Below are 25994 nucleotides of genomic sequence, written 5' to 3'. Positions count from 1 at the left end.
TGCATCGAAAACATTGTCACTGGCTCTGTTTTCCTGGCTGCATTGGTTTGAGTCAGATAGGCCTGAACACTGGTGCTGATAATTCTACAGTCATGACTGACTGTGTCATATTAAGTAGAGATCGAGGAATGGATGACAGCTGTAAAGTCTCATTATGTCAACACCACATACCCTTTGCCTTTCTAACAGTCCTTGGGAGAATCTCAATTGCAACTCCTCGCTTCCTCAAAACCCATTGGAGGAGAAGGTCAAAGGAGAGGGACCTCTGGCTTTCTCGTCCAATGACTTTTGAGGAGGCGGTGGGGAGAAAGGAAGCAAGGTGTAAGCAATTGAGATTCTCCCCTTGACATTCCTCCTGTGGGTGAGAATGAGCTGGAATAAACAGTGCCTCCTGAGAGAAGATGCCAGACATTATTGCTTCAAAAGCAGATCTAGTGTCAGTTTTCACCTTCAGAAGGAGGATAGGGCTGGGGTAAAGTTGGCTGACTGTGGATCAGTGGCTGGAAGCCTACTGTGGCAGACCGGCTCATTCCTTCAGAGTGTCTGCTCAAAGTGGGGTTTATAAGCTGTGTTGTAACCCTTGTCTGTTTGGTTCGTTAGATTGACAAGTACAAGTTTAAAAGGGGGCATAAAAAATAGAAAGTAATTTCCTCTCCCTTGACTCCTCCCCTTTATCCATGCCAATCTAAAAAATAAATGACAGGTGAAAAAAAAAAATATATATATATATATGCAGGTTCCTCCTTGCATACAGGGCATAATAATTCAAAAGACCATTTATTTGTCTTTTTCTTAAAGTATAATTTTACAGTGTGGTGTGTTTGTAGAGTGCTCCAAGGCAGATTTTTTTTTTTTTTGGGGGGGTAATAACCATCCATGCATGTTTCACAACAACAAAAACTATAATTATTCAAACAAAATAAGAAGGCAGTTCTGATCCTGAAATAACACCTTACACAAAGAAGATGCCAAAATAAACAAAAAAAACTAAGACCTTGCAGTCTAAAAAATATTATGGAAGATGTGAGAGGAGACATGACCTGTAGTGCTTTAGGGCAGGGCCTGGAAGGATGACATCAGTCCATACAGCATTCGAACCACCCCCCCCATTAGGTTCTAATCTAGAACCATCCACAGTCTTGTCCTCTCAGGAGGTTCAGGAGGCTTTTTGTTTGGGGAGGGGGAGGGGGGCGTTCCCTCCTCACTTTGCTCCTCCACTGCTCGTCTGTAAAGGCCACAGTTTTAGCAGACATTTTGTGTCTAATCCATTGCAGTTTCAACCCAGTCCCTTGGGGCAATGCCATTTACTGTTGGCAAATTCCCTCAACTAGATATTGTTTCGTCACTGTCACGTTGTATGTCCTGATGATTTTTTTTTTGCGTGCATTGGGTATTTACAATGTACCATAGATGAAATATGAAACCACTACAATGTAAAGATGGCATTTTCCATGTATTCTTGGTAGTGGGCACACTGCTGTACAGACAAAACCAACAACTGTGAACTGTAGCTCCAAAATTCAAAATCACACCATGGCCAAAACTATTGTTAGCAGAAACAGTTCAGGCCAGATGGAACTCAAAACAATTATTAACAAAGTGTTGTTGTTTTTTTTAAAGAAAAAAGAATTGGACCAAAAAGTTCCTCTTCAATTACTTTCTACTTCCTTTCAAATCAGCAAAAACAACATCTAGGAAATTGAAATAAAATAGCCTACGATTCTTCATATCAAGGGCTTCTTTTTTTGCAGGGATTTTGCTCGTTTCAGACAATTCTCCCAGTAAAACAAAAAAGAAATGACAACAAACCACACATTCATGTTACCAACTGAAACACAGCCATCTACTTTCGTTGCAGATAGAATCCTATCAGAACAATCAGAAACGCTGGGCGAGTCAGTTAGCTTGTTTACCAGCAGTTACTGTAGATCATGACCCTGCTTTAGAATGCTTCATATGTTATTCTCAACAGACAGACATTTGTAAGACTGTAGCTGTGTTCAAGTAGGACAAAATGTGGAAGGGGAAAAAGGTAAGAAAACCAAGAAGCAGAGAGTTCTTTTCACTTCAAGTGAGCAGAGATCAAACAAGCCTTCACCTGCCCTGCCATTGTCAACTGGTGCACACGGGGTGATACCGGTTTTAATTCTCTATTCAACATGTCCTCACTGCGAGAGGCGTTTGAAACCTACTATAGTATACTGGTGGAACTGCATCAACCAAGACCCGGTCAGCCAGTGACAGGCCAAACCTCACCTCCATGCACTACAAAGCAGAGAAAACAATAGCAACGCTTATTATTTTCCCCATTTGATTTGACATTGGTCTTCCTTTTCAGTTTTGAAGTCACATACTCGGGGCCAATCCAGGACAGCCTTGCTGCATCATTGCTGTAGGTTGGGAGGGAGGTCGAGGGAAGGAGGGTTTTAACGATTCCAAAACATTAACCAACTATGTACACCTTCCCATCACCATTCTGTTTCACTTCCTGTACACACATCATTGTCTTTCATCTCAGTTTCTCAAAAACACGGTACACACAACCCTGCAGACAGGAGTATGCTTTTTTTCTCTGTCAGCAGTGACGTGTCTCTATGGGGCAGAGAGAAAGAGAAGGTCGAGATTCTTCCCACTCAAAGTTCTAGACATCATAGAATTCCAATTCTACGATGGAAACAGACACTTGAAGAGCTTAATTGGCCCGATCCAGAGGGCAGGAGTCAAGGGTGACAAAGGACGCTGTTCCTCCTGGAGAGAAGAGAGCGCTCCGGCCTGGGTCTAGTCTTAAATCGACTGTTTGATCAGCCGATCAATAAACTGGGTGTCTTGAAGGTATTGAGTGATAGTGTGCAAAGAGATTTGGGGAGGTGAGTTGCAGGTTAAAGGGGTTGGTTGCCCTCGTGTCATGTTGTTACTCTTTTGTCGTCTGGACAGCGGGTGGGGGCGCCACGGGCCCCACCTCCTCTGTGGTGCTCTCCCAGCTCTCCTGTGCTCTCTGTGGGGGCCGCTGGGGCGTGTTCATGTGCTGGGCAGCCGGACCCGTATAGGGCTGGGCGTGGGGGTGGTTGTTCTGCTGCAGAGAGACATGGAAATTCTGTAAATTCTGGAGCAGTGCCACACAGTGTGTGTGTGTGTGTGTGTGCTACCTGCTGAAACTGCGTGGCAGGAGCAGGGTTATGGGGGTACAGCGCTGTGTCCTCGGGAGGGGAGGAGTCGTGATCTTCTGTTGCCTCCTGATCATCTGGCTCCTGAAAGAAAATACAGACAATGGAATCAGTCAAGGAGAGCTCTGTTACATTACCACACACACACACCGACAAAACATGCAAACACCCATCCCACGCGCACACACCTTCCGTACCTCCTCGGGGCAAAGTTCACAGGCCTTGGCCAGGGTCATTCGTGCGGAATGTGAGCGCTCCAGGAAGTACCCATTGGAGGTCTCGTTGCTCTGGACGGGGGGAGACCAGTTGTTGTAGGTGTACTGGGGGTTCCCTGTATAGGGCCTCCTCTCCAGCTCGTCCCCCAGCCACTCCACCGCCCACGTCCACTTACGCTTCAGGTCCCCGTTACTCTGGGAGCACAACAGAGAGAGAGGCAGTTCTAATGTTAACACAGTTCTATTCCTGATACACCATTCAAGATATCCAGACACAAACATACTGTACACATACTTGAAACACCATTCGAAAATTACTGATCTGGTAGGCAGAGAGGAAGGAGCGAGAGGTGACTACCATATCTAGTCTACTATTGTCATGTTTACCTGTAGTATCTGGTAGGCCACAGTACAGTTGCTGAACAGAGCCACCATGCACTTGATACACTGGTAGGCCCGTTTCTGGTAGTGGTTCTTAGAGCGCTGAATGGTGTCAAACAGGCCGTCCCTGTCATCTGGTATACCCTTCAGCACGTTGTGGATCCTGTGGGTCTGCCAGGAGTCCTCTATCAGCAGTATCTGCAGCAGCAGGTCCAGGTAAGGCCTCAGCTCATATGTGTAGGAGTACGCCACCTAGGGGTCGAGACAGGTAGACGGGTGAGGGAAACAAAAACGCTATGTGTGAGTGAGAGTCATCCGTGTTAACCCCTTACCTGCCAGAGCAGCTCAGACAGCACGGTAGAGGAGAACTGGGGGTTTTCCCAGCAGCTGAAGCGCAGCAGCTTGACCGTCTCCTCAGAGTTGCTGCAGTCCTCGATGATCTTCTTCACATAGCTGGTCCTAACGAAGAGGATCTCTGACACCAGCTGTTGCAGGGGCATGATGGGGGTGGTCAGGTTGGTGTCTCCATACGGGTTGGCCAGGGACGGGTTGCCTAGAGGACAGTGAGATACATTTATATCTATTTGCACACTTCGCTTTATTCTAAGAACGCAAATAAGAGTAAAGAAACAGGAGAGAGAGAAAATGACAAGACAGTGAACCCGAGAGAGAGATTGGAACCATTAGAGAATGAATGAAACACAGATAAAGAGAACGAGAGAGAAAGAAAGGAGAGCAGAAGAGACAGCAACCACAAGGCGGTGACAGAGAGAGTGAAACATACCATTGATGGAGGACTGCATGCGTGTGGAGACGTCACAGCAGCGCAGTAGCTGGGAGACCACAGCGTAGAGCTTGGTCAGTTCTGCATACTGGTACTTTATGGGAGGGCCAGGCCCCTCGTCTAGAGCCACCAGCATGAAGGTAGCAGGGACACTCAGCTTCAACAACTGGGTCTTCTCTGCCAGACCTGGGGGGAGAGGGAGGGAGGAAGAAAAAACATGTTTTATTCCAGCAAGAAACAAACCAACAGCGTTTCTCCTGCACACGCACGTCGTCTTACCCAGGTTGGCGTACATGACGAAGAGGTTGAAGAACTGCTGCAGGTGTCGGCCGTGCTCTGACACCTCTCTCCTAAGCAGGTTCAACACAGCCCTCAACAGGTGATCACTCAGACTCAGGTTATCACAGCCCTGATGCAGGAGGTCAAAGGTTACAGGTCATTTTTTAAATTTACCCATGCACCCCCTGTCGGACAAATATATATATTTTTTTACAGCTTTTCTGCTACATATATGTACATACACTTAGCATCCATGGGACTTTTATATAAAGCAGTTACATAACGATACATTACCAACCATAAACCCTTCAATCCCGCCCCTCAGTCACTCTCAGCCCATCCCACCTATCACCCTAGACCATCCTCGTTTGGTTTCCATGTGCCATATATTTTTGAATTGTGCTGTTTTACATACGTTTTTTAACCTTTCTAAAATGTATAGTATCCACAGATTGTGAGCTACATTGGGGCAAAACCAGAATAAATTATCTCTTCGCAGCAAAATCTACAGAGCTGAGATTGTTGTATGCCCCATATATATAGCATTCTGATGGTGGCAAGAATTGTATATACATTTAAATGTAAAAACAATAAGTGTTCTGTTTCTAATCATAATATCATTAATAAATATAACACCATTTTTAAACAATTCATTTTTTCCATAAAGATTATTATTTAATTTTTTAAATAATCAGAATATTTGTTTAACCATAACGTTTGTTCTATCTTTTCTGGAGGATAAAACTGAAATTGTAACCAGCTTTGTATGGCTTAGAGGTCGAACGATTATGATTTTTCAACGCCGATACCGATTATTGGAGGACCAAAAAGGCCGATACCGATAAATCGGCCGATTTATACAACAAAAATATATATTTGTAATAATGACAATTACAACAATACTGAATGAACACTTATTTTAACTTAATATAATACATCAATAAAATCTATTTAGCCTCAAATAAATAATGAAACATGTTCAATTTGGTTTAAATAATGCAAAAACAAAGTGTTGGAGAAGAAAGTAAAAGTGCAATATGTGCTATGTAAGAAAGCTAACGTTTCAGTTCCTTGCTCAGAACATATGAAAGCTGGTAGTTCCTTTTAACATGAGTCTTCAATATTCCCAGGTAAGAAGTTTTAGGTTGTAGTTATTATAGGACTATTTCCCTCTATAAGATTTGTATTTCATTAACCTTTGACTATTGGATGTTCTTATAGGCACTTTAGTATTGCCAGTGTAACAGTATAGTTTCCGTCCCTCTCCTTGCTCCTCCCTGGGCTCGAACCAGCAACACAACAGCCACCCTCGAAGCAGCGTTACCCATGCAGAGCAAGGGGAACAACTACTAGAAGGCACAGAGCGAGTGAAGTTTGAAATGCTATTAGCGCTCGTTAACTAGCTAGCCATTTCACTTCGGTTACACCAGCCTCATCTCGGGAGTTGATAGGCTTGAAGTCATAAACAGCGCAATGCTTGACGCACAACGAAGAGCTGCTGGCAAAACGCACGAAAGTGCTGTTTGAATGAATGTTTACGCGTCTGCTTCTGCCTACCACCGCTCAGTAAGATACTTAGATACTTGTATGCTTGTATGCTCAGTCAGATACATATGCAACGCAGGACACGCCAGATAATATCTTGTAATATCATCAACCATGTGCAGTTAACTAGTGATTATGATTGATTGTTTTTTATAAGATAAATGTAATGCTAGCTAGCAACTTATCTTGGCTTACTGCATTCGCGTAACAGGCAAGTCTCCTTGTGGAGTGCAACGAGAGAGAGGCAGGTCATATTGTGTTGGACTAGTTAACTGTAAGGTTGCAAGATTGGATTCCCCGAGCTGACACGGTGAAAATCTGTCGTTCTGCCCCTGAACGAGGCCGTTAACCCACCGTTCCTAGGCCGTCATTGAAAATAAGAACGTGTTCTTAACTGACTTGCCTAGTTAAATAATTTTTTTTTTAACAAAAAATACCAATTTCCGATTGTTATGAAAACTTGAACGGCCATTCCGATTAATCGGTCGACCTCTAATGGCTTGTTTAACAAAGGGCAATACTTTAAACAAAATTTAATTTTCAATTTATAAAAAATGAAAATTTGTAATCTGTATCAATTTAACAAAGGATGAGCCTTAATCTACTGGAGAACCATTTTGGGTTTAAGTATAACTTATACATAAGTGAAGCTTTTAGTGAGAGGTTTAAAGTGTTAATATTTAAATCATTTTAGCCCCCCAAAGTGATATTCATTATATAAATAGGTACGTTTAAATTTTGTCTGGCTTAGCATTCCAAATGAAATTAAATATGATTTGCTCATATGATTTTTTTAAACGAGTCATCTGGAGTAGGCAGTGCCATTAGTAAGTAAGTAAACTGTGATAGGACCAAAGAGTTAATCAATGTGATTTTTCCATAAATAGACAAGTATTTACCTCTACATGGTTGCAGAATCATTTTTTTGCGAACTTTCTATTGAAATTGATTGTGGTAAGTTCATTTATATTTTTTGAGATGTGAATACCAAGTATGGTAATTAGTATTACATCACACCGCACACACCTTCTCTACTCTTTCCCTCCATCTCTCACTCCCCCTTTACTCCCACCGTACCTGTGTGGACCCGTCAGGGGAGCTGGCGGGGGCGGGGCATGGCCCGTCTGCCAGGGAGAAGTGGGCGATGAAGACGATGAGTTTGGCGAAGGCCCCCCGGACCTCGGCACTGGGACACTCCAGCAGGTACTCAGAGAAGCGCGTGGGATACGCAAACAGAACGTTGTGGGCAAACCAGCAGCGGACGTTCTTACTGTGGCGCAGCAGGATGCACAGGGCGTCATACCTGAGAGAGAGGGAGAGAAGGTGGGGGAGGGAGGAGAGTAGACAGAAAGAGGGAAAAGGAGAGAGACGAGGGAAAGAGAGTTTACAAGGCTGTCTTACAATATAAAGAAAGCACACACTTTCTCCCTCTCACAGACAACCCACTCACCAGTCACCGGCGGGCCCCCGGACTACTTTCTTGGTGTGAAACCCAGTGCTGAAGAGGAACCTAGCTGCTAGCTGGATGCTGATCATGGCTATCTCCTCTGCCTCCGGCAGCAGGTGGTCCTGACCCGGGGGAGGGTTGAGGTAGACGCTGTTGCAGGTCAGCAGCTTCTTGACGAACTGGAAGTACTCCAAGCTGTACTGCATACGGCTGTGCATGAACTGGACGTTCTGCTTCCTCACACTGCATTCAATGGCCCCCGGCATCGTCACCTGGGAGGGGGAATTCATTAGTACGGTTATGAGCATTACGTCATTATACACACAAACAGACTCATTCACGCCCACAGATTCTCGCCTCTGCACTTTATCACAAACAAATACACACTATCACACACACACACAGTCCTGATCCCTACCTGTCGTGGTGTAGTGGGAGACACAGTCAGCTCTGAGATGCACCTGGCCAGCTCTCCGTCTGCCTCCACTGCGGCCCCTCCCCCTGCCGCATCCATCCTCTCATAGAACAGGATGTAGGCGTTCCACCATCTCTTCTGCCTCCTGTAGGACATCTTCTTCATCATGTGGTCAAATACCTCTCCCATGTACTCCCCCCCGAAGCACTGGCTCTTCATCTCCTCGTCGTCGTCCATCTTGCACTCCGTCACGTCACCGTCGTCAAACTTGTACCAGCGCTCCTTCTGCCCGCTGTCGGCGCTACCGCCGGTGCCACCGTCTCGCTGGCTGATATAGGAGTAGTAGTGGCCGCCGCTGGCCTGGCCCGAATGCACCAGCACCCCCACCAGGCGGTACTTAGAACTGCAGCCTGGTGGGTCGGGTTCTGATGGTTCGTTCTGCATGATCATCTGAGAGGGAAAGGAGGAGGGAGGAGTGACTGAGTACAGACAATGTTTGGACTAATGATGAGTTTCCTTGCCAATGCTGCTTCTGTCTACTCTTTCATGGTTTCTGTTTAGAACTTTGTGAAACATTTATAGAGCTCTAATACACAAATCAAATTTGATATAAAAGTAATCTACCTGGCTCTCCGGGTTGCCGTCATCTCCCTCCAGCTTTGCCACCCCGGCCACAGTGTAGGGCTCCATGTCCAGCTCCCTGGGGAACTCAAAGTAGTCGTTGAACTTGATGGCACACTCCCTCTCCCAGTCGTAGTCAAACCTTTTCAGCTGGATGGCCAACACTGGAGGAAGCTTCTTTATCAGCAGACGCTTCACTGTGTCCACCTGTAATGGATAAAACAAAACAGTAAGAAATGTCATCCTAAAGTATCTATCCATATCGACACTGCTATTTTGCAATGGAATGAAAACAAAGGACTGAGTACTCAACAGGAATGATGAAGGACAGGAGAAGAGTGAGGTACCTTCTTGTTACACTTCTCACAGTGGTATGCGTTGGCTCCCTCCAGCAAGTCTCCTTTGACGTACTGCTCCATAGAGTCCAGCAGGTTCTGGTGGTTCCTGATGTCCACGTTCAACGTGGTGAATGACTCCTCACACTCATACCTGGGAACAAGATGGTGGAACAGTTTCACTTATTATTTTTCAGGCCTGTGATAACTGAGAACTATGTGGTGCCATTTTGTGTCACTAACCACATTTCCATCCACATTTCTGAGAGTAGTCATACCTTATATATACACACTTTTTTTTTATGATCACGACAGCTAGTTTCAGTACAATTTTATAAAAGGCGACACAGATAATTTGTTCGTTTAACATGGTGGGATCTTTGTTAAAAATGTATTATGCGAGAAATGGCGGTGGAAACGCTTTTATGCACAAACATTTCTATAATAATCATCATATGGAAGTAGACTTGAAGTCATGCGATGACACGGTATGGGTCCTCCCACTACGGTTCAGGAAACCATGCTGTTTATTTAGGCTACAGATTAAAGGTGAAGAGCTTGACGCTCCTTTCCAATAAATATCATGGGTCTTATTCTGGTGACAAGACGATAAATACATGACTGCTGTTTGACAAATAAAAAAAATCCAGAAGAATGTCATCATGTAGACTAGCCGACCCACACTGACTCAGAGCTGTTAGCTAGAGCGCACACGTTAAGACCAGAGTAGGCACATTGTCTACTTAACACAACAGTTCTTGTGACAAAACTACTGGTTGAGTGGAAAATCCAATAGAAACACATTGCACTTCAGATTTTTATTCGATACACGAGAAGTTATGCGAAAAAGTACATTTTGTGTGCACTATGTCATCACGCGCTCATTTTTTATATTTTTATGTCCATTTGGTGGAAATACCACACTGGTGGGAAAATGCACATATTTTCTTTATGCAGGTTTTAGAATATTCACATAATAAAAATCTGGAGGATGAGTGGTCGTTCATTTGGTTCCACCTGTGTTAGTAAGTGGATGAAAATCACTCACCTGTGGGGGCAGTCACGGCAGATTTTCTGGTCGGCAAAGGAACCTCCCAGCACCTTGCTGAGCATGGAGGAGTGGCCCATGGCCTTCAGAGCCTCATCCAGACTGTCCACTAAAGAGTTGAAGAACTCCAGGGCATCGTGCTGCTCTCGCAGATTCACCGGCTCACCCCATAACCTACAGGAGAGAGATCGATAGAGATAGCTCTTAGTCTTCCAAGACCGTTTGTGTGAAATTGGTTTGAAAATAAACAGCTTGTAATCTGTATACCACTACATTCCTTGACAATTCATTGTTTTACCTCAACCTGCTATCGTTAGCTCACCTGAACTGTTTCCAGAAGCCTCGGGGTACGTAGTACTGCAGTCGGGAGGAGGCCAGGTGACCAAAGATGACCTGTAGGTGGCGTAGCACCCCAATGTTGTACTCCTTCCTGTCCTCCGACTTACTCAGCGAGGGCTTGTCGTCAAACTGGTGTTGGTAGGCGAACACCTCATCCCGCGCCGTTCCGTCTGCATTAGTCTGAGGAGGGAAAGTAACAATACACTGGATGGATGATTTAAGTTCAAATTGTACATCTTGGTTCTTCTACACAACATCCATAAACACTCGGTAATATGAACTTCAGAGGGATTTCATTTCCCTAGTCCCTTCGCTCTATACCAAGGGTTGGGGCTGCCATAAAAAGCATCTCAGATTGTAGCTTTAAGCGAGTCATTTTGCAATGATTAAATCTGAAGAGTGAATACAGTTTTGAATGATTCCCAGTCAGTCAGGTCACCTCGTTCTCCTGCTTCTCGTCCCCGGACAGTTCATCGTCCACGTCGGTGCCGGTGCCCTCCACGGCCAGGACACCGTTACGGATGGGCGGGATCATGTAGAGCTGCTGGATGACAGAGTTCATGTAGCAGGTGGCCCCTGCATTCTTCAGCCCCACAAAGCCTTTGGTGGGCCGCGGCCCCACTGGGGGGAGGTATTCCCACTCCGTCAGAGCCTCACAACCTGAGAGACAGGGAGAGAAAGTTGTTTAACGTTTATCCATTACACATATATGATCAACGCAACAATGAATATCAGAAAAACATTTAGAATTCATTGAGGAGAGGTACAATTTACCAGTATAGAGAGGAATGTGTGAGATAAATAATAATTGGGAATTTCAGATTAAGTAACTATGTAGTACATATCCGTGAGTGTATAGTTGTTGTACCTAGGTAGTACATATCTGTGAGTGTATAGTTGTTGTACCTAGGTAGTACATATCTGTGAGTGTATAGTTGTTGTACCTAGGTAGTACATATCTGTGAGTGTATAGTTGTTGTACCTAGGTAGTACATATCTGTGAGTGTATAGTTGTTGTACCTAGGTAGTACATATCTGTGAGTGTATAGTTGTTGTACCTAGGTAGTACATATCTGTGAGTGTATAGTTGTTGTACCTAGGTAGTACATATCATTGAATGTGTATAGTTGGTGTACCTAGGTAGTACATATCTGTGAGTGTATAGTTGTTGTACCTAGGTAGTACATATCTGTGAGTGTATAGTTGTTGTACCTAGGTAGTACATATCTGTGAGTGTATAGTTGTTGTACCTAGGTAGTACATATCTGTGAGTGTATAGTTGTTGTACCTAGGTAGTACATATCTGTGAGTGTATAGTTGTTGTACCTAGGTAGTACATATCTGTGAGTGTATAGTTGTTGTACCTAGGTAGTACATATCTGTGAGTGTATAGTTGGTGTACCTAGGTAGTACATATCTGTGAGTGTATAGTTGGTGTACCTAGGTAGTACATATCATTGAATGTGTATAGTTGGTGTACCTAGGTAGTACATGTCAGTGAGTGTATCAACAATCTGCTTGAGGTTCCGGACACAGCCGACCGGCAGAGCCACCAGCAACTCGAAGCCGGCGTTGATGGAGGCGGGGCTGCTACAGACAGGGATGGCCTGCTCCGTTGGGAACTCCCCACTCTTCACGTACTGCAGGTACACGTTAGACGCCGGGAAGATGAAGTCATCTATCAACTCCTGGAGAAAGAGTGGGGTGAATTAACAGAATGGACAAAGCATCATTTTATGGTGGCTTGTCCTGTGACTATATTGAGTGAACTATTTGGCAAACATATTGGATTTCATAAACAACACAATGACCCACCTTTATGAGGTTGGCCCCGCCCTTCTCACAGCCAATGTAGTACTTCTTCTCTGGTGTCTGGAAGGCCAGCAGCTCCTTGGTGACCCCCAGGTGACCTTCTAGAATAGTCTCCTCCACCCCCGTCTCTCCTGTCCGCTTCACCTCATCCTAACGGTAAAAACATCAAACTGCCATTTAGCGGTAATATTTATGAGAGATATGAAAGCCCATCTAAGACCTTCTCTAAACTACACCATATTAAACTGCATTTCATTTTCTAAAAATAATAAGACTTCTTGTCCAATACCCTGATCTTCTTGAGCCAGTCGATCTCATTGTTGAGCAGCGCCTCAGCGTTGGGCAGGTTGATGTTGCTGTTGTAGGCGTAGTTCAGCAGGTGCCTCAGCAGCGTAAAGTAGTCCCCTGCGTGCTTCGCCCTCTCCTTTGCCGTGCTCTGGAGGAGAGAGGAAGGATACGTGTTACAACAACAAGGGGTCCCAATGGAGTGGGGTGAAGAGTTTCAGTGAGTTACATTTCCTCTTCTAATTATGAAGGCTGGGATTGAGAGATGGTAAACTGATCCGAGGTCTGTCCTTAAGGGCAACTTCTAACCAGAGCTGAAGAATAACTATTGTGTCAGTAGGGGAGAGGGAAGAGATGGGAGATGGAAGGATACGCACCCCTAAGACGGTGAAGAGGAGGGTGATGAAGAAGAGGAGGGGTCTGTGTCCCATACAGCACCTAGTGGCCATGAGGAAGAACTGTTCCTGAGCCATCTGACGAACTGACCTGGAGACAGAAAGGAAGATGACAACAGGTTGATTTCTCTGTCAAAAGGTGCTTTTAACATAGTCTGATGACAGTTTTATATCGGCTTGTTTTTGTGAGATTAAGTTTAAACACCAAGAGGCGGTTTTCCCGACACAGATTAAGCCTAGTCCTATACTAAACTCAATGGAGAATCCATTGAAAATGCTTTTCAGTCCAGGATTAGTCTGTGTCCAGGAAATGCCCTGAATGAACAGATCCACAACACAGACATAGATTAACAGCCAGATGCAGACATACTTGCTGTGGCAGTGCAGTAGCAGGTCTATGATGTAAGTCTGCCAGGCCTTCTCCTTACTGAGAGTGTCCAGAGCGGTGGGCAGCAGGGCAAAACACAGGGTCATGATCTCCAGTGCCTCACAGCACACCATCTCATCCTCCCCGTCCGGCTCCTTACCCGCGTTCGTCTGTAGAGGTGATGAACACACACACCGCTGTGAGTTTATAGAAGACACAGAAACACACCGTAAGAACCAAGCACACACCATCTCAGTTTAGAAAGGGTTTTACCTTCTCATAGATCTGACTGATCTCTTCATTAGAGCTGAAGACCAGCTGTACCGTGCCACAGCCTGAAGCCCACACGATCTTCTGCACCGCCCGGATCACACAGAGGTCTGGGATGTACTTGGATGCTTGGAAGAAGTTCTGGGCGTTCGGGGGCAGAGACTGCCAAAAAAAGTGAGCAGACGTTTACGGTCGTTCTCTTTTTGACTTGCCGTTGTTACCCGGTTGAACGCATGTGTAAGCACTCATCTCAATAGACGCGCCGTCTCACCTCGTCAGAGATCTGTTGGGCCAGTCGTATGGCCACGTTGCGGAGCATGCACTCAGAGGCGGGGTTCGGGATATTCTGTAGAGCACTCTGGAGGACCAGGGCCTGGTCGTGGGTCGCCTGGTTGATCTGGAGAGGAACAAAATCAAAAGACAGTGGATTGAGAGCACCAGTCATATTCAAGCTCATTCAAATACACAATGAAGGTACGTTGAGGTGATCATGGTCTGTCCATTCAGGGTCTGGTAACAAGGGTCCTGCTTAGAGGTCGACCAATTATGATTTTTCAACGGCGATGCCGATTATTGGGGGAACACAAAAAAGCAGATACCGATTAATCAGACTTTTTTGTTGTTGTTGTAGTAATGACAATTACAACAATACTGAATGAACACTTATTTTAACTTAATACATCAATAAAAATCAATTTAGCCTCAAATAAATAATGAAACATGTTCAATTTGGTTTAAATAATGCAAAAACAAAGTGTAATAACTACTCCAAGTCTCAGAGCGAGTGACGTTTGAAACGCTATTAGCGCGCACCCCGCTAACTAGCTAGGCATTTCACATCAGTTACACCAGCCATTAGGCTGATAGGCTTGAAGTCAAACAGCGCTGTGCTTGGGAAGAGCTGCTGGCAAAACGCACGAAAGTGCTGTTTGAATGAATGCTTACGAGCCTGCTGCTGCCTGCCATCGCTCAGTCAGACTGCTCTATCAAATCATAGACTTAATTATAACATAACACACAGAAATACGAGCCTTTGGTCATTAATATGGTCGTATACGGAAAATATCATTTCGAAAACAAAACGTGTATTATTTCAATGAAATACGGAACCGTTCGGTATTTTATCTAACGGGTGGCATCCATCAGTCTAAATATTCCTGTTACCTTGCACAACCTTCAATGTTATGTCAGAATTATGTAAAATTCTGGGAAATTAGTTCGCAATGAGCCAGGCGGCCCAAACTGTTGCCTATACCCTGACTCTGCGTGCAATGAACGCAAGAGAAGTGACAATTTAATATTGCCTGCTAACCTGGATTTCTTTTAGCTAAATATGCAGGTTTAAAAATATATACTTCTGTGTATTGATTTTAAGAAAGGCATTGGTGTTTATGGCTAGGTACAGTCGTCCAACGATTGTGCTTCTTTCGCAAATGCGCTTTTTTAAATTAATCCCCCAGCGCTGCATCGATTATATGCAACGCAGGACACGCTAGATAAACTAGTAATATCATCAACCATGTGTAGTTATAACTAGTGATTATGATTGATTGATTGTTTTTTCTAAGATAAGTTTAATGCTAGCTCGCAACTTACCTTGGCTTCTACTGCATTCGCGTAACAGGCAGGCTCCTCGTGGAGTGCAATGAGAGGCAGGTGGTTAGAGCGTTGGACTAGTTAACTGTAAGGTTGCAAGATTGGCTCCCCCGAGCTGACACGGTGAAAATCTGTCGTTCTGCCCCTGAACAAGGCAGTTAACCCACCGTTCCCAGGAATGTGTTCTTAACTGACTTGCCTAGTTAAATATAGGTATAAAATACCGGCCCAAAATATTTCAAGTTTTCATAAACTTCGGCCCTAATTAAATCGGCCATTCCGATTAATCGGTCGACCTCTAGTCCTGCTACCCTCATTGTTCTGCACTCGTCTAAGCTGGAGTAATACAAGGTTTTCCCCGTATTTACAGAGGTAATATAACGGCAATACAAAAGCGCTATTTACCGGCGATGCAGGGCTGGTCCCCTCCACTACGGGCTGGCAGGCCTCGGCCACAGCTTTGACGTGTCCGAACCCCACGGCGGTCAGCAGCAGCTTGGCGATCTTCAGGGCATTGAGGTACGCCCCCCGCCGCGTCTCCATGTCGGCCGACGGCAGGAAGTTGTTCCTGGTGAGCATACTCAGTACGAGTGGGAGGCCGCCGCTCTTCAGGAAGTTGTACTGGAAGTCGCTGGCGTCCTCGCCGAGGGTGCTGCTGGCCGGCATCAGCAACGCATACACAACCTGGGGAATCAATCCAATCAAACGTGGCAGGAGGATGTGAAGAGTGTAAGGGGTAATGAATCAATCACGTAAACCACCACACACACAGTGGTGTGTGTTACCAACCTCAGTGAGGTAGAGGACTTGTGAGGGCGAGGGGCCAAAGAAGCGGGAGTCCAGTGTGGGGCTCAGGCTGTTCTCTCCCAGCTTGGCATGATCCAGACAGATAGCGCGCAGGTTCTCCACGGTACTGTTGTCTACACACAGCTCAACCAGAACATCAGTCAGTCAGGACAAATCATTTCAAACCACAATAAGAGAGAGAGAGAAAGAGAGACGCAGAGGAAGGATGAGAGATGCTGTTTTGGGGCCACAGAAGGACAGCAAGCTATAATGAGAAAGAATGAGAGCGTGAGAGAGAAAGACAGTGTACCTGGAGGCATAAGCTTCATGAGGAGCCTGGCTCCATCTCGCAGCAGAGGCATGTTGAGAGTACAACCCAGGTCTGCTACCTGCCACAGGAACGAGATGTAGCGCAGGTGGAGAGACATGATCTACAGAGAGCAAGACGTTACTCAAGAGAAGATGACACATTTGACATTTCAAACGTGAGGAAAGGTGTGTGTGTGTCTTACCACTCCAGGCAGGCAGCTCTCCACCTCTGGGTTGGGCCCTTCGCTGAAGTGGTTGCCATGGTTACTGGGTGAGCCGGTGGAGGAGTCCGAGGAGCTGTCAGGACTGGAGGGCACGGTGGCACTCACCTGGGTCAGCTTGGCTGTGATCAACTACACACAAAACACCGATTTGAACCAAACGCTAACAGATACACTGTGCTTTCATCATCTAATCCAAGTAGATTAGTGATTCCAGGAGAGAGTAAAATTGTATTTAAACACATCGGAACTAAGCCCTAATTCAAAACCAGTGCATGGGCCATTGATTACGAAATGACTAGCTCACTGCTTTGTCCTTGAGGTTGAGCTGTCCAATCAGCTTCCTGTCATCCGCTGGGTCGACAACCTCCCCGCCAATGAAGAGCTCTATCTTGGTGTGCGTGGCGTTGGCCTTGATGCGTGTGAGGATGCCGCGGCGCACCGAGCCGATGGTGTCATTGGTGTGAGACCAGATGTCCAGGTCATCCACCTGACGACCCTGGTTAGGGAAACGAACGATCAACGTGATGTGCTTCCCCCGGAACGCCCTGAGAGAGAGAAAGGGGAGAATGAAAGAGGGATTGGTCAGTCAAAATATTGGCGCTGAGACTCTGACAAACTTAGTTAGACCTCGCTTTCACAAGTGTGTGTTGGTGTGAGTCTGTGTTTCTCTCTCCTACCTGGACATGGGCAGTATGGACCTCTCCTCGTGGTAGTCGCTGTCACACTCGTTGATGTACTCCTTGAGCACGGTGAGCACGCGAACCATGCGGATGGCCTCCTGCCGGGCACAGTTGATGCTGTCCTTGTCCCCGTCCAGGACACAAAGCGTGTCATACGACGCCTTCAGACGGTCAAAACACAACTGGATGAAGTCCTCGTGGATCTCCACCTGGTTGACCTGCAGCTTGGGCCCCAGGTTGGTGTAGATCTCCTTCAGCAGGTCGATGGCTCGGCTGGCGATGTCATCAGTACCCTGGATCACCACCTGGTAGAACAATACAAAGCGGTTTTGTGCACTATCCTCCTCCAGGGTTAATCCACGAACCAGACTGGTGTCTATAAAAGCTTTTAACAGCGATAAGAGGAGTTTTAACTCAAATGCCTCCCAAGGTAGTCCAGTCCTTTGAGCTCCAGGTTTTACAGTATGTTCAGAAAGCTTTAGAACATTGATAAGCTGTTTAAGACTCACCTTCCAGAGGTAGTCCAGTCCTATGAGCTCCAGGTCATCCATCATGTAGGCCCTGCGTTTGGCCACCAGTTTGCCCTCGCGGCAGTTGACAGCCTTGAAGAACCTCTCGAAGCACTTCATGCCGTTCTCCGTGAGCAGGGACGGGTCCAGCTGCAGAACATTGTTCTCAAAGAAGTCCTTGTTGATGTCCGGGTCCAGGTCTGGCTCATCTCCCATTAGCTTAGAGTACCTAGAGTTGGAAAAGACAGTATAAAGACAGTATAAAAGGCTCATACTTGCGTATAACAAATGATAAAGTATGATCCCAGCATGCTTTAAGTGAAGTGCTACCAATAACATTTGAGTTGAACTAACCTGGAATAATTAAAAAGGTAAATCATATTTAATATACATCAAAGGCTGGTCTAAACAAATGTGTACGTACCATTTGAAGCACGCCTCCCGGTCACACAGGAAGACAGCGCTCTCAGCCAGACACCTCCAGATCTGCTTGGCCTGAGGAGCACATAGCCACAACTGTCCGTCCTTCAACAGGAACCTGGAGAACAAGATGGTTCAAAGCAGTTAGACACTAACAGAGGACTCAGAAAGGCCACTTTCATTCCCACAGACTGAGAAATGCCCCGCCGCCCAGAAAATGCCTGGAGGCAGCCGCCTGCCTTACCTCAGGAAGTTGAGCCTCTCCTGGACCTCCTGAACATGACTGTAGCGACTTCCCACTCTGACCGTCTGAGGGTCAAAGTCTGCGTGTTCAGCTTTGGAGAACGGTCTCATGGTCTCCATGTAGGCAGACAGGTTCTCAGCCACCAGAGTGACCAGGGCATGGTTGTGCTGCAGCTGGTTGATCAGGTCATGACGATAGAACACATGAGGACTCCTCTGGGTCTGACTGTATGGGGAAGAGGAAAGGGAAGGAGAGAAATGTAATATTTCATCACAAGCTTTGACTCAATGGGAAAAAGAGATGAGACGAGAGCGAGAGAGAAAGGGAGAGAGACAGGGAGGTGGAGAGAGTCTTTCATTACCTGAGGTTCTGAGGAGCTTCCCCAAACAGGCTGCAGATCTCTCTGATCTGCTTCAGGGCTGGTATGACCCACTTGTCGTTGGTGCGCAGCTCCTCGATGAAGCGGTCTATCCACTGGATCTTCTGGGTGTCTCTGTCCTGTTGGAACACAGAAGCACAGAGCAGGGTCCTAGTCATTAGGGACCATCGTAGCAAAACATTATGCAACAGAAAACAAAAAACAAGAGATTCTCATTTGACAAGTTCAGGAAGAACGTCCCAGTTTCCGTCTGTTTTCTTTCGTTCGGTGCCTATTACAACCCAGTAGCAGTAGCAGTAGTTTTACCTGAGAGCAGCTGTAGTCCAGTATCTTGATGTGTGCGCTGAGGGCCTGGTCCATTATGTCCACGGGGACGTCGTCACTGTGAGCCAGGTTCCACAGCAGGTTGAGCACCTTGTGGGCCATCACTCCATCCTTATCGTCCTCCGCCAGACGACGGATCAGCTCCAGCAGCTTCTCACGCTGCTTCTTACTCGCATTCGTCCAACTCTCCTTGAAGCAATCAAAGAGATGGTCGAGCTGCTCTGGAGAGAAGTCCCAGGCCAGTTTGGCCAGAAGGTCATGGACGTTCTTCACTATGGCTTCGTGCTTACCAGCCTGACATAGAAACAGACACAGAAGACACTTAGGCATGGTTCTAAAAACAACCCCTTCCCCTACGCATTCCTTTTTTATAAAGGAAAAGGTCTCTCTTGCAAAATATATATTTTTCACAAATGAGAATAACCTGTATAGGTTCAATGAATAGGAAGTACATTCAAATCCCCATATTGCTGAGACCCATTTTCCCATGACACGTTTAATTCAGTACCTGCGCTGCCCAGATGTTGTCCAGGTCCTGCATGGTTAGGGCTTTCTCCTTGATGACGAAGCGGAGTATCTTCTCTAGTTTCTCTACGTACTGAGGCTGGTGGAGGCTGTCCCTCAGCACGATGGACAGGATGTGGTTCTGCTGGATCCACTCCTGAGAGAAAGGGAGAGGAAGACAAACATCAGGCATAGCAGGTGTAAATGAGAACTTGTTCTCAACTTGCCTACCTGGTTAAATAAATACAAATAAATTAGCATTCCTGTTGAGAAATTCCATGTCCAATTCCACTGACAGGAATTGAACTGGAATTGACTATTAAACTCTGATGAGCAATTTAAAAGCTCTATACAAATCCAGTCCATTATCATTCATAAGGAGTAACTGTGGTGACTCACCGCCATGCGTTCTGCCGTCAGCCACTCCTCCTCCTCGGGGTTGCCATGCCGATGCGTATAGTAGGACACGCTGGAGATTACCTTGTTGACCTCATTCAGAGCGTTCATCTTGCCGTTGAACGAGGAAATCTGCAATAACCTGGGGACCAATCAACAAATTAAAAGCATAACCATCTTATCGAAAAGGAAAATTCCACCCAAAAGCTATCTTTTGGTATTTATTTCATTAGTCCATTGTTGACAGAGTCCCAAAATGTTTTACATGTCAGAAAAATACCAGCTGTATTTTGAAAGTTACACATCTTGAAAAATGTTTTGCATGTCAACAATGGACTAATGAAAGAAATATCAAAACAGTTTTTGGGTGGAGTTTTCCCCTAATAATAAAACAGCAGTTGACTGTCCAAAACACTCATCACACGAGGTGCTCAAACCCCAATGTAAATTTTAATTATATACAATAACAACCTAAAAAGAAAACAACTGAAGGAATCTCACCTAAGGATCATTTTCAACCTAAATATCTCCAAGTTCTTGACGGTCTCCTCCTGACCAGGCACCCTGGAGGCCAGGTTCTTCAGGGACTTGATGATCATGGACAGGGCATCGTTCTTGGCCTCGTTCTTGGCCTCCTTCTTCAGCTCCTCGTCCGTCAGATTCTCCAGGAACTGAGGAACCATCTCGATCACTGGCAGGAAGTACTTCTTCACTGTGTGCAAGGTCAGGAACTCATAGCACTGGCCGAACGGCCTGGAGGGAAGACATACACGGGTTAGGACACGCACACGTCCCTTACAAGTCCCTTACATTGGTCCATCTGCGCAAACATACTTGATGAGGGCAGCGATGATCTGTACGTTGAGTGCCTGCCCGCTCATGAAGCGGTCGTGTAGAGTCTGAAACCCGTTCAGCGTGCCAAACTTATTAATCAGGTCCACCAACCAGCCCTGAGAGAGAGGGAGAGATGGAGAGAAAACAATGAACGGCTAATCACTGACGACAGCTTTATTCATGCTGAAAACTTGGATATAGTGTATCAAGCGAGGAATCCTGAGTGAGTGAGGGTGAGTTGGGGCCTACCTTGGGTGAGCGAGGGTCAGGTGGGCGGGCGAAGAGCTCGTCGTCGGCCAGCGTGGCCCCGGCGGGGATGGTCTCAGAGGGCCGCGTGCCGTTGTAGATGTGGAACTTGCAGTGGGGGTTGGTGGCTGTGGCCAGTAGCTCCAGTAAGGGGAACCAGTCCTGAGGAAGCTTGGTCACACACAGCTCCACCAGCCGGTGTGTGTTGGTGATGATACACCTCTGTGGAAGGAAGGACAATCAGCTGTAGTTCAAACAGGAAGTGCTAGTGTGTGCGCACACATATACACACACACACAAGGCCCTTACATGGATCTCAAACTTCCACCCGCTGACAGCCTCGTCTGTGAGGATCTTAGTGAAGGAGATGGTCAGGCCGTCCCTGAAAAACCTCTGGCACGCCTCACATTTCACATCAAGCCCTGCAGAAAGAGACAACAATTAAAGGCAGAAAACAAAGAGAGATCAATAGATGACAAATGAAAAAGATGTCCTATATGGATGTATATTGTATACGATGACGGACACACCTTTTTTACATAAGTCTATAGCAGCTTCAAGTAGAACTTCTAATTCCCCCTTTGGCAGGACTGGGACTACCCATCGGGGCCTGTTGATCATGTCGTCCAGCTTGGCCAGGTCAGTGTGAGGGAAGGCAGGCTCCTCCTCCTCCAGAGCAGGGACAGAGTCTCCTTGACCCTGCTCCTCCTCCGCCGCCGGTGGGCTCACAGGAGACGGCTCCGTGGTCGACGGGTTTGGGGACACCGTCTGCAACGCGCACACACACATTAATATTAAAAGTAAGTAAGTACGAAAGCATATGGCATTGCAGATCGCTCCATATTAGTCAGTCAACTTCACGCAGACATACAGGTGATATGCGGGTAACCTTATTCACTGATAATTGAGGAACTATCCATAGACAGACATCACCCCGACACTCACCTGGGCCTGTGTGGGTGGGGGCTGGCTCGGAGAATCAGCGGGTGCCTGGCCCTGGCTATCATTGCCCCCCACGGGGGAGCCACGGGTGGTGACCGTCATGATCGACACGGGGCAGATCTTGGCAGTCTTGTCCGCTTTAGGAGGCCCTGGCCTGGAGGGGAATCACTGCCTGGGTAGGAAAGGAGAACCAGAGGCCGGCTGAGAGGGAACGCTCCGGCTGCTGAGGCTCAGGGAGGGTTGCAGAGACCATCGCAGAACCTGTAGGACAGAGACAGGGGAGAGAGATTTAGAATGGTTGATGCCCCATTTTTCACATGCATTTGGGACTGAGGCATTTGCATTTCAGCTAATCTGTGTAGAATCTAGTGAACATCACATGGTCAACTTCAGACCACTGTTGAGGTGTAAAAATAGCTGAGAAACAACACAGGTGCATCCAAAGGCCATGATTCCACAGTATGTTTGCAAGACAACTAAGCGAGACCAATTCAAATGACTCTCACTCTGCCACTATCTGGGTCTAGACATTAAAATGCTAATACGCATGCTTGACAACGGGGTGGAATTATGACATACAGACACACACACCCTAGCCCTAATACCGACAGACAGAACCCCCCGCCCCACACTGCCATCACCTCTCCTATTTCCAGTTTAGCTGTGCTGCAGACAGCACAGGACTATCAACCATACGCCACCCTGGCCTATTAATAGTCTCTGTCGAACTGGTTCAGAGATATCTAGACTGTGCAAGACAGTATACAGCTACTGACAAACTGTTGATTGGTCACACAGAGCATGACCCTACCCTAACAAACTGCAGCTCCTAGGTTACTCACATCTCACTACAGCAAGACATGCATGGGATATTGAGGTTTCAAGATAACACCTGGCTATATTAGCCAAGCCCAATACAATAACTAAACAAGAACAATTGAACAAGGAGAACAAGCCATTGTGCGCTTACTGACAAACAATGTATTCTTAATAATTGCCCAAAATGATTAATAATAGTATATTGGATTGAAATCAGGCCATCTATGCTTGGCTGCCAGTGCCACTGACATAAAGTTGTGGTAGTCCAACAATGTGTCCCAGTACTGTAACAGTGTTTCATAACTCCAGTCCTCCAGTAGCCCCAACAGCACACATTTTTGTTGGAGCCCCAGACAAGCACACCTGAATCAACTAATCATCAAGCCCTCAATGAGTGGAATCAGGGGATTTTGTCCAGGCGTATAAGGAAAATGTGTGATGTTGGGGGGTACTGGTCTGGAGTTGAGAAACACTGCACTATAACATAAGTGAGTCTGTATAGAATATTGACCTTACACAACAGCAGAGTGACAAAGCAAAACATCTTAAATCACTATGAGTCAGGATGGAAGAGATAGGCCCTAAACCTGTTGTTAGGCTGAGGCTCCTTCAATCCACTCAAGTGCCTATGAGGTAACATTAAGATTAGGGGCTAGGGTTTCTGGGTAGGAAAGGTCTGTGTGTCTAGTTGTGAGACACTGGAAGTCTTGAGACACATTAAGACAGTCTCCAGCTGAGTTACGATCCTCTGGGCTCAGTTTACAGGTTTATTATTGGCTGTCTTCAGTTTCCCATCTTCAGATGTATCCGCTTCCATCTAATGGAAGAGGTTAGTATTAGGGAAGGGGAATCTGATCCTAGATCTGTGGTTTGGGCCGACCTCTACCTCAAGCATCATCAGGCAAGCCGACAGGAGTAGGCTACAGCTGACAGCTACAATGTGAATGGAAGTTAACAAGCCAATCGGAATCAATGACCCAAGGGGCAAGAACAGTTGAGGAACCAATCAGATGAAAAGAAACCTTGAGTCTTGAGAAAGCACCTGACCGGGCCATAAACCAGGGTTTCCCCAACCCTCTGCTAAATGGCATATATTCCTCAGCACCCCAAAACGTTCCACATTTGTGTTCTAACCATAAACCGGCACACCTGATTTAATTAGTCATAGGCTTCATGATTAGTTTAATAACTGAATCAGTGGTGCACGTTTAGGGTTAAAACTAAAATGTGAAAACTTCTGGGGGGGTTGAGAAACACTGGTTTTCAGCTTACTGAAAGTATAGTAATTACACCTGGTACAGCTGCCATGGCAGTGTGTTTACGGCAAGTATTCAGGTCATCATGGTCAAGGCTTAGTTTTGCTGACTTGAGTAAAACTTGAAGTGGAGCATAGCTAGGTCAGGACCGAGGAAACGCAAACCTTTTAGGTGGAACGAAGTCATTTGTATCCGGAAATGCACAAAGTAAGCATATTACCAGGCCTAAAATCGTCAACAATGACATATTGAAAATGCCTTGCTTGCAAATAACTAAAATCAATTATTTGTCAATAGCCAAGGTAGGGTCTGGCATTAGATCTAGTCTCAAAAACCGACACTAGGCAGAGGCAACTACAGTCGGGTTTTCAAGACTACCCTTGGCTACACCTTCAGTTTCCGTTTTGGAGACATGTGTCTGCATCAAACTGTAAAGACATTTCTTGTGACAGCCGTTGGTTGACAAGGAGCTTGGCACAAAGGAAAACATTATGTAACGACAAATGACAAGGTTGCTTGCATGATGTGTGTGAATAAAAATGTACTTGGTCCTAGGCTTGCTGATCATTCTTAACACGATCCGCTATCCTCACCAGAACCTCTTTCTGTGAGGACACGTCATTGAGTAACATTGTGCAGCTAACTAATTAAATCAAGTAATTTTGGGACTGGAGTATAAGGAAAACTTGATTTAATTACAGCAAACTCAATCTCAAAATAAGTGTTAATGTCACATTGTATGATGTATTTTAGATATGAGACCGCTACCTAGCCAGCATCAGCCAACTAACGTAGCTAACTACACTTGCTAGATTAAAAAGCATTAGCCAAATATTTCAAACAATGCGAAAATAACCATCCTGCAAACACTACCTGGAACACGGTTAATTGATGTGAAAAATAACTTCATGCAACAGGAGTCTGGACGATAACTAATGCATAACGTTAGTTAGCTAGCTACTGACAAGCATTGCAAGGGCCTTCAACTTACTCAACATCGGTAGTAGCGCTAACATGCTAGTTAACGTTAGCTAATGGCGCTGCCACAACAATCAACAGTCTGTGTGCATTGGTAGGTTGTTGATCAAACACCAGCCCATATCTGTCAATACCACTAGTCCAAGAAGTTAGCCAACATCTTGTCTGGTTGAGACTGACCTTGAACTAGCTATGTGGAAACCGTTATATTTCAAAATCCAAACAATTAACAGGTTGGTATGGGAAACGTCAGCCATTTTGCCACAGCCAAAAATAACAGCTAACTTAACTAGCCAACGTTACATACAGAAACAAACCGGCATTTCAGCATTCATTCTGCCGATGTCAGGCACCTTGCTTGCTATTACTCTCGCCTCTTTATCCAATGAAAAGCATATGTGTAACATTACACCTTGTAACTAGACCGCTATAACGTTTCATTGTTAATGATTACTCAGATATGTCGTTATCTAGCTATTCTAGCCAGTTAGCACCATTGTTGCTAGCTTCCCAATGTTACTTACCCCAAAATTTGATGCAACTTCCTTGAGTTGACTTGTCCTGTCTATGAATCTTTCTATTCTGGGTTCCGCTAAGTGTCAACGTGTGTTACATACTATTTTCATACATGCATCCAGATCTGCTAATATGATCTCTCTTCCTTGCTTATTTTTTTGTCTGCACTTGGGTGTTTTTCCTGCGTCACCATCAACCCCCCTCTACTGTAGTCTAGCACAGTTTTCCCAGCCAGTCCGTGGTAAGCGCAGCTGACGGAGGCCGTGTTCGAGAGGATCAAAACCGTCATGTATCATGGGTAAATTGTGATTTGCTGACTGATCTACAAAT

General features: G+C 45.8%; 1 protein-coding gene across 4 annotated transcripts; it reads right to left on the bottom strand.

Moving 5' to 3' along the window:
* Positions 1–883: 883 nt before the first annotated feature.
* On the bottom strand, positions 884–25893 carry LOC118363886 (probable ubiquitin carboxyl-terminal hydrolase FAF-X). Of its 4 annotated transcripts, none has more exons than XM_052517689.1 (42): positions 25673–25893; positions 22099–22356; positions 21684–21921; positions 21463–21575; positions 21157–21375; positions 20908–21023; positions 20575–20826; positions 20077–20215; positions 19682–19834; positions 19156–19467; positions 18832–18968; positions 18471–18695; positions 18231–18344; positions 17807–18035; positions 17295–17602; positions 16922–17162; positions 16597–16746; positions 16395–16515; positions 16088–16218; positions 15704–15982; positions 13974–14099; positions 13706–13864; positions 13436–13602; positions 13048–13156; positions 12675–12821; positions 12389–12535; positions 12054–12261; positions 11013–11233; positions 10557–10753; positions 10235–10408; positions 9199–9340; positions 8855–9058; positions 8234–8680; positions 7819–8087; positions 7446–7671; positions 4824–4953; positions 4545–4730; positions 4093–4313; positions 3767–4012; positions 3353–3574; positions 3147–3248; positions 884–3070 (listed from the first exon to the last, which is right to left on the bottom strand). In XM_052517689.1, the coding sequence occupies exons 2-42, from the start codon at positions 22195–22197 to the stop codon at positions 2912–2914; spliced, it is 7785 nt and encodes a 2594-aa protein (XP_052373649.1). In that variant the 5' UTR covers positions 22198–22356; positions 25673–25893; the 3' UTR covers positions 884–2911. The 4 variants fall into 4 exon arrangements, with proteins under 4 accessions (XP_052373649.1, XP_052373651.1, XP_052373648.1 ...); XM_052517691.1 differs by having other exon boundaries at positions 3362–3574; XM_052517688.1 differs by having other exon boundaries at positions 884–3073; positions 25673–25892.
* Between the last annotated feature and the right edge of the window lie 101 nt (positions 25894–25994).

Source organism: Oncorhynchus keta, unplaced genomic scaffold, assembly GCF_023373465.1.
Source record: "Oncorhynchus keta strain PuntledgeMale-10-30-2019 unplaced genomic scaffold, Oket_V2 Un_scaffold_938_pilon_pilon, whole genome shotgun sequence".
Taxonomy (NCBI): domain Eukaryota; kingdom Metazoa; phylum Chordata; class Actinopteri; order Salmoniformes; family Salmonidae; genus Oncorhynchus; species Oncorhynchus keta.
The sequence above is the reverse complement of the archived record's forward strand: the minus strand, read 5'-3'. Positions and strand labels throughout refer to the sequence as shown.